The sequence below is a fragment of the Phyllobates terribilis genome, unplaced genomic scaffold, assembly GCF_046119375.1.
Source record: "Phyllobates terribilis strain yellow unplaced genomic scaffold, ASM4611937v1 Scaffold_9__5_contigs__length_417890890, whole genome shotgun sequence".
In the NCBI taxonomy this organism is placed as follows: domain Eukaryota; kingdom Metazoa; phylum Chordata; class Amphibia; order Anura; family Dendrobatidae; genus Phyllobates; species Phyllobates terribilis.
Window position 1 is genome coordinate 373,300,816 of NW_027362769.1, and position 9,634 is coordinate 373,310,449.

The following is a 9,634-nucleotide window of genomic DNA, read 5'->3' on the forward strand; positions in this document are numbered from 1 at the left end:
ATATTGTAAAAAAAATAAATAAAAACGTATCACCATTTTTTGAGGCCTGTAACTTTTTATTTTTACATTGATAGACCTGGAGGGGCTTCTTTTTTTTTTTGGCGTGTTGGGATGAGGTTTTACATTGTACCATTTTGGGGAATGTACAACGTTTTGTGTGCTTTTTTTATTCTATTTTTTTTTGGGGGGAGGGGTGAAAAAGTGATTAAAAAATACCAATTTCAATTTCTATATGGTGTTTACTTGTTAATTAATATTATCATTTAAACTTTGACGGATGGGGTGATACCAAATATATAATTATTTTTTTACAACTTTATTTTTACATTTTTTTTTTTTTTTACCTTTTTTGCATTAAGTTCTGTTTTTTTAAGTCTCCTTGAGCCTCCGGTCTGTTTGATCGCTTGTGCTGTATATTGCAGACGTAGAAAAAAATGACGGTTTCCTAATAAGCCCACCCACGGACTGGGCTTTATGGGAGTACAAAAATGGTGACGACGGGGGCCCTGGCTAAGATGGTAACCTTTTTGGCACCCTTGGGTGCCCAGGCCGATCTCCCGAAGAGTGGCATTTATATGGTCAAACATCATCCGACATAGGACGTACTATTACATCCTATATCCCGCGATAGTTGGGAGACTTTAGAATTAGGGCCGACGCGTTTCCACCTCCCCCACATTCAGTGCTAGCGAGTGCTGTGGCCCCTACAGTCAACTAATCAGTGAGGTTGGTGGGTAGTTGTAGTTCCCCCATCACCGGAGACTTAGAAGTGTCTGGCCTAGATCTCAGCGGGATACACAGTATATGCAAAATATGGCGGTATAATCCCCGCAGATTATAGGTTACCAGATGATGTATTACCCGCCGCGGATCAGGAACAAGCTCAGACAGAGGGTGTTAATGAACATCACACTGATATCAGCTGCGAAAACCGCCTTAAAGGGACAGGCACAAGCTAGACAGCAGTTTCCGTGTACATTATATAATTTTTCCCATCCACATAGCCTTATGCTTCTTTGCGTACAAGTTCTTGATTTTTAACTATGGAAAAAAGGGGGTTGATTTGAATTTTTTATGGTTTGGGGTTTTTTTTCTTTCATTTTTCTAAATATTGATCTAAATTTTAGGACATGGAAACAGGACGAGATAGGAAAAAGTGAAAATTCAACAGCGGCAGAATCACGTGACCAGCTGCACAGTATGCTCCAGAAAACTATGGCAAGCAAGCAAAAAAAAAAAAAATCTATTGCAAAACTAAAAAACTGAAGCAAAGTAATAAAATTCTGATTGCCTGAAGATACCACTAGGGGGAGCTCACTGCATACTGCGTTATTATTGAGATCAGTTGATAAACAGTATGCAGCGAGCTCCATCTAGTGGTGACAGCAGGTATTTTTTTTTTATCACTTTTAACGCTGCATATGTCTGTCTATGTAGGGGATTTGGAGCTCTCACTGCTATAAATATAGATTGCAAAATTAATCAGCACAGAATTTTAGACGGATTTAGATTTAAAAAAATGTAGGAACGCAAAGTCGCTTAACTTAAATACAGAAACAATAAACCTCTTAAATTTCCATAGATATGATATAAAATCAGAAAAAATGGCAGATTTTGCAACATAAACCGGTAGATGTTCTAATGTATAAACCCGACATGATCAGGAGGGGTTAATTTTACCCAAGTGACATATGGACCGTCTGCAATCTTCTGGGGCCGCGGTCTTATACTTTGGCTTTTGCTCAATCTGTGCCTTTCAGTCAAGTCACATTGCAATGTGGCACTGAAAAGGTTAAGTCAAAAGCGCGCTGTGATGAGTCCCCAGCACCCGACACCCACTGACATGACACTACCAGCACCACCAGTACTAGAGGAGCAAAACATGAGGAATTATCAGCGAGAGCGGCGATGGCAGCAGACACGACTTGGCACCATCATCCTGTCTGCAGGTGGTGAGCGAGCGGGCAGAGAACTGGCACAGGAAAAATAACATCTTCTCAGACACAACTATATCTATCTATCGTTATATTTATAGATAGCTATAAAAGAGAGAAAAAGACAGAAAGAAAGAGAAAGAAAGCAAGAGAAAGAAAGAAAAAAAGAGACAGAAAGAAAGAAAAGAGAGACAGAAAGAAAGAGAAAAAGAGAGAGAAGGAAGGAAAGAAAGAAAGAAAGAGAAAGAAAAAAAGAGAGAGACAGAAAGAAAGAAAAACAGAGAAAAAGAAAGAAACAGCAAGAAAGAGAAAAAGAAAACGGAAAGAGACAAATAAACAGAAAGAAAGAAAAAGAGAGAAGGAAAGAAAGAAGAAAAAGAAAGAAAAAAAAAACAGAAAGAAAGAAAAAGACAGAAAGAGAAAGAAAAAAAAGAAAAAGACAGAAAGAAAGAAACTGAAAGAAAAAAAACAGAAAGAAAAAAAAAAAAGAAAAAAAGAAAGAGAAAAAAAGAGACAGAAAGGAAAGAGACAGAGCGAAAGAAAGCAAAAGAAAGAGAAAGAAAAAAAAAGAAAGGTGCTGTGTGCATGTGTTAGTTCTGACACACACACTCTGCTCCTCCGCACGCTCAGCTCTGCTATACAGTCACTCAGCTCTGCTATACAGTCACTCAGCTCTGCTATACAGTCACTCAGCTCTGCTATACAGTCACTCAGCTCTGCCACACAAACATATAAACTCAGCTCTGAGTATGTGTATAGCAGAGCTGAGGTTGTGTTTTTCAGAGCTGAGTGAGTGTGTGGCAGAGGGGAGTGTGTGTGTGTGTGTGTGTGTGTGTGTGTTGATGTAGCAGAGCTGTTTGTGCGTGTGTGTACACTATAGGGGGCATACTGCATACTGTGTGATTTGGGGTTCTCTTGGGGGCATCATGCTGTTTGGTGGGCACTCTGGGGGCATTATGCTAAGTGTGGGTGCATTTTTCTGTATCAGGAGCAGTGTGAGGACCATGAAGGCAGCACCATACTGTGCGGGGACGCTAACGGCTTCACTAGGAGCAATATTTCTATAAGGGCGCATATAAAGGACCAGGCGAGGTCAGGGGATTGGCTTAGTGTAAAATAAAAATTGTCGCGGAGAGAGATGCAGTATGGGTCCCTCTTTCTTATCTTTAAAAGTTGGGAAGTATGAGACAGAGATGGATAGATAGATAATAGATAGATAATAGATAGATAATAGATAGATAGATAATAGATAATAGATGATAGATAGATAATAGATAGATAATAGATAGATAGATAATAGATAATAGATGATAGATAGATAATAGATAATAGATAGATAATAGATAGATAATAGATAATAGATAGATGATAGATAATAGATAGATGATAGATAGATAATAGATAGATGATAGATATATAGATAATAGATAGATAATAGATAGATGATAGATAGATAGATAATAGATAGATAATAGATGATAGATAGATAGATAGATGATAGATAGATGATAGATAATAGATAGATAATAGATAATAGATAGATGATAGATAATAGATAGATGACAGATAATAGATAGATAATAGATAGATAGATGATAGATAATAGATAGATGATAGATAGATAGATAATAGATATATAATAGATAGATAGATGATAGATAATAGATAGACAGATGATAGATAGATAATAGATAGATAATAGATAATAGATAGATGATATATAAATAGATAGATAGATAATAGATAGATGATAGATAGATGATAGATATAATAGATAGATGATAGATATATAGATAATAGATAGATAATAGATGATAGATAGATAATAGATAGATGATAGATAGATAGATAATAGATAGATAGATAGATGATAGATAGATGATAGATAATAGATAGATAATAGATAGATAGATGATAGATAGATAGATGATAGATAATAGATAGATAATAGATAGATAGATGATAGATAATAGATAGATGACAGATAATGGATAGATAATAGATAGATAGATGATAGATAATAGATAGATGATAGATAGATAGATGATAGATAGATAATAGATAGATGATAGATAGATAATAGATGATAGATAATAGATAGATAATAGATAGATGATAGATAGATGATAGATAATAGATAGATAATAGATAGATAGATGATAGATAATAGATAGACAGATGATAGATAGATAATAGATAGATAATAGATAGATGATATATAAATAGATAGATAGATAATAGATAGATAATAGATAGATGATAGATATAATAGATAGATGATAGATATATAGATAATAGATAGATAATAGATAATAGATAGATGATAGATAGATAATATATAAATAGATAGATAATAGATAGATAATAGAGATAATAGATAGATAATAGATAATAAATAGATAATAGATAGATGATAGATATATAGATAATAGATAGATGATAGATAAATAGAGAGATAGATAATAGAGAGATAATAGATAGATGATAGAGAGATAATAGATAGATACATGGATAGGTAATAGATAAATAGATATAATATTCATATATGGATTCATAGACGATTACGCTCTGTTTCTCTCTGTTATCGGCACTTTGCGCGGCTGCACAATGATGTTCCCTCCTTAGTAACCAGAGAATCCTTCTACAATGCCATTTGTGAGGACGCAGACAATTAGGTAGAAAAAAGAGGATAAAACATAATAAAGGATGGAAAAACACAGGGTGAATACAGTAAATGGCAGTGTAGTCTGGCGCCCCCTGGTGTCCACAGAAAGAAAATAAAAAAAACTAAGTAATACATAAGCAATATGATAATGTGTGTGGCCTATAAGGATATAAAAATAAAATCTATAGCAGGATTTGTCTATGAATTTAGGAAAAAAAATCTCCCTTCCCCCAACCTACGACTAAAAAATTGGATCCATGATGCTTTGCAGCTAATACATGGGCTCGGTAGACTCTGGTCATGTGCTTTCACACATTTGCCCCTCTCCACATTCCTAATATAATTTTACTGTGGTTGAAGCTGTTTTTTTCTGATACGTTGCCCCAAATCCTCTGTAATTCTTTCTGCCTGCGGTCACCACTAGAGGGAGCTAACTGCAGTCTGTGAGTTCAATGAATACACAATATGCAATGAGCTCCATCTAGTGGTGAGTACAGGTAGTGAGAATTTTCTCACTCAGCTGTTTGTCTATGCAGAGGATCTGGAGCAGTGTGTCAGGAAGAGAAAGCTTCAGTTTAAGGCTGTATCATCTTAGTGTTTCCAGGGAGAGATCATGGAATAGAATATATTAGGAGAGTAGGTTAATGTGATACAGAGAGAGAAATAAATAAATGGGAAATGTTCTCGCCACGGGCGCCTTTATCCAGATGCATCTGCGCGTCTTCATTAAAATGCCCGCGTTCCCCTATTATCAGCCGCGAGGACTCGCTTTTTCCATTTCTCTATGATTTCTGTTCTACATAGTCGCATGGGTGCAAATGGGGTCATTATAGGTGAATCCGCCCGAAAATAGCAGCAATGACGGAAACACAGAATTTCTGTAAACTTGCCTGTATATTAGAGATTGCATCCATGGCTGGAAGGGAATGGTAGGATCAGAAGAAAAATGTCTGCTTTATTTTAGAAACAGCACCCCACCTATCCACAGGCTGTGTCTGGTATTACAGCTCAGTCCTATTGACTTAAATGGAGCTGCAATACCAGACAAAACCAGGAGTCAGGAGGTGGAGCTGTTGCCATGTTTTTCAAACCCTTTAAAGGGAAATGTCATCATATCAGATGCCCTGAGGGTAAATTCAGGTGTGATGAGTAATTTTAAAGAAAAATTAGCAAAACAATGTCCAAATGTTTGGAAATATCCAGGAAAACTCAGCAAGTGCTAATATAAATACGCTGATCCTGCCAGCTGATTGGTTAAAAAGGACCACATGGCCCTGAAAGGTGCCACAGATTTGCCTCCTGTGGTCCCACCGGCCAATCAGAGCCTCCTAACATACAGACAAAGCACAAAGCATCAGGTGGACAGACAGATAGATAATAGATAGATGAATAATAGATAGACGATAGATAGATAGATAGATAGATAGATAGATAATAGATAGATGAATAATAGATAGACGATAGATAGATAGATAGATAGATAGATAGATAGATAATAGATAGATGATAGATAATAGATAGATAATAGATGATAGATAATAGAGAGATAATAGATGATAGATAATAGATAGATGAAAGATAGATAATAGATGATAGATAATAGATAGATAATAGATAGATGATAGATAATAGATAGATAATAGATAGATAATAGATAATAGATAGATAATAGATAGATAATAGATAATAGATAGATAATAGATAGATGATAGATAGATGATAGATAAATAGATGATAGATAATAGAGAGATAATAGATAGATAATAGATAGATGAAAGATAGATAATAGAGAGATGATAGATAATAGATAGATAATAGATAGATGATAGATAATAGATAGATAATAGATGATAAATAATAGAGAGATAATAGATAGATAATAGATAGATGATAGATAATAGATAGATAATAGACAGACGATAGATAATAGATAGATAAATAGATGATAGATAATAGAGAGATAATAGAGATAATAGATAGATGGAAGATAGATAATAGAGAGATGATAGATAATAGATAGATAATAGATAGATGATAGATAATAGATAGATAATAGATGATAGATAATAGAGAGATAATAGATAGATAATAGATAGATGAAAGATAGATAATAGATAGATAATAGATAGATGATAGATAATAGATAGATAATAGGTAGATAGATAATAGATAGATGATAGATAGATAATAGATAGATAATAGATAGATAGATAATAGATAGATGATAGATAGATAGATGATAGATAGATAGATAATAGATAGATAGATGATAGATAATAGATAGATAATAGACAGACAATAGATAGATAATAGATAGATAAATAGATGATAGATAGATGATAGAGAGATGATAGATAGATAGATAATAGATAGATAATAGATAGATGATAGATAATAGATGATAGATAGATAATAGACAGACAATAGATAGATAGATAATAGATAGATAATAGATAGATAGTAGATAGATAATAGATAGATGATAGATAGATAATAGATAGATAATAGATAGATGATAGATAATAGATAGATAGATAATAGATAGATGATAGATAATAGATAGATGATAGATAATAGATAGATGATAGATAATAGGTAGATAGATAATAGATAGATAATAGATAGATGATAGATAATAGATAGATAAATAGATAGATAATAGATAGATGATAGATAATAGATAGATAATAGATAGATAATAGACAGACAATAGATAGATAATAGATAGATAAATAGATGATAGATAGATAATAGAGAGATGATAGATAATAGATGATAGATAGATAGATAATAGATAGATGATAGATAGATAATAGATAGATGATAGATAGATAATAGATAGATGATAGATAATAGATAGATAATAGATAGATGATAGATAATAGATAGATAATAGATAGATGATAGATAGATAATAGATAGATGATAGATAATAGATAGATGATAGATAATAGATAGATAGATGATAGATAATAGGTAGATAGATAATAGATAGATAATAGATAGATGATAGATAATAGATAGATAAATAGATAGATAATAGATAGATGATAGATAGATGATAGATAGATAATAGATAGATAATAGATAGATAATAGACAGACAATAGATAGATGATAGATAGATAATAGAGAGATGATAGATAATAGATGATAGATAGATAGATAATAGACAGACAATAGATAGATAATAGATAGATGATAGATAATAGATAGATAATAGATAGATGATAGATAATAGATAGATGATAGATAGATAATAGATAGATAGATAATAGATAGATAATAGATAGATGATAGATAGATAATAGATAGATAATAGATAGATAGATAATAGATAGATAATAGATAGATGATAGATAATAGATAGATAATAGATAGATGATAGATAGATAATAGATATATGATAGATAATAGATAGATGATAGATAGATAATAGATAGATAATAGATAATAGATAGATAATAGATAGATGATAGATAGATAATAGATATATGATAGATAATAGATAGATGATAGATAGATGATAGATAGATGATAGATGATAGATAATAGATAGATAATAGATAGATGATAGATAATAGATGATAGATAGATAATAGATAGATAATAGATGATAGATAGATAATAGATAGATGATAGATAATAGATAGATGATAGATAGATAATAGATATATGATAGATAATAGATAGATGATAGATAGATAATAGATAGATAATAGATAATAGATAGATAATAGATAGATGATAGATAGATATATGATAGATAATAGACAGACAATAGATAGATAATAGATAGATAATAGATAGATGATAGATAATAGATAATAGATAGATAATAGATAGATGATAGATAATAGATGATAGATAGATAATAGATAGATAATAGATGATAGATAGATGATAGATAATAGATAGATGATAGATAATACATAGATAATAGATAGATAATAGATGATAGATAGATAATAGATGATAGATAGATGATAGATAATAGATAGATAATAGAGAGATGATATATAATAGATGATAGATTCAGTCTTTATGGGGAAAAACTACACCTAGCCGATTTCCCGCCTTCTCCACCATTGATGTTGTGTAATAGATAGATATAAAGTTACATAGACTTATCACAGATGATTGATAGTGATTAGCTCCACAGTTGTAGTGATGATAGATGTATACATAGATGTGTATATAGATGTATATAGATGTATGGGGGCAGATCCAGGCTGGAGGGCACTGATCACACAGGCACCGGCTTCTGCTGATGATAGTTGTGTCCCCAGCAGATGACATTACACTATACACATACAGTATATACAGTATATATATATATATATACACATTCTCTGTCTGGGTGACCGCAGCCTCCTCCCGTGCTCCTTCTCCCGGTGGTCGGCGCCCCCTCCCCGGCACAGCTGCCACCACTCACATCCCCCCATGTGATGCCCCTTGTCCCGGGAGCTGACACTCCAGCCCTGCGGATGGATATCGGCGGATGGATGTCGGCGGACTCACCCCCAGCAGCTCATCCTGACCCCGGGGGGGTAATCATCCTCCTCCTGTGGTGGTCGGTGCTGCCCCTCAGCCTCCCGCAGAGTCTCTGCGCCTCCTCGGTGATCGCGGCTCTGCGCTGTGAGGGGGAGGGGCGGCGCCGCTTCTCACTGGTCCGATCCCACCGGGAGGATCCACAGCCCCAAACCCTGCAAAGTACCGAGAGCTGCCCCGGCCTCCCTGCCGCCCCCTGCTGGAGGAAGCACCTGGTGTAATCAGCCGAGTGGGGGAAGGAGGTGACACCTGTGCAGATGGCTTCAGTAGGATTGTGGGTGTCATTTTTAAAGGTTAATTTATTTATAGGAGAGAAGAGGAGGCTGGAGGCCATGAATCCTTCACAAACAGCAAAGGATCAGAGCAAAATGATGAAGGCCGCAGCGTCCCCCAGAGACCCCAACACCCCTACAGACAGGACTGAGACCCCAACACCCCTACAGACAGGGCTGAGACCCCAACACCCCTACAGACAGGACTGAGAC

At 34.2% G+C, this 9,634-nt stretch overlaps 1 protein-coding gene across 1 annotated transcript in view; it reads right to left on the reverse strand.

The window, feature by feature from the left end:
* The window catches only part of GRID2IP (Grid2 interacting protein), a 51,334-nt gene extending 42,010 nt beyond the window's left edge, over nt 1-9,324 (reverse strand). The window contains exon 1 of the mRNA XM_073648333.1: nt 9,120-9,324. Within this exon, the coding sequence (XP_073504434.1) occupies nt 9,120-9,133 (14 nt within the window). The 5' untranslated portion in view covers nt 9,134-9,324. The remainder of the gene's footprint in view (nt 1-9,119) is intronic.
* Nucleotides 9,325-9,634: the final 310 nt, after the last annotated feature.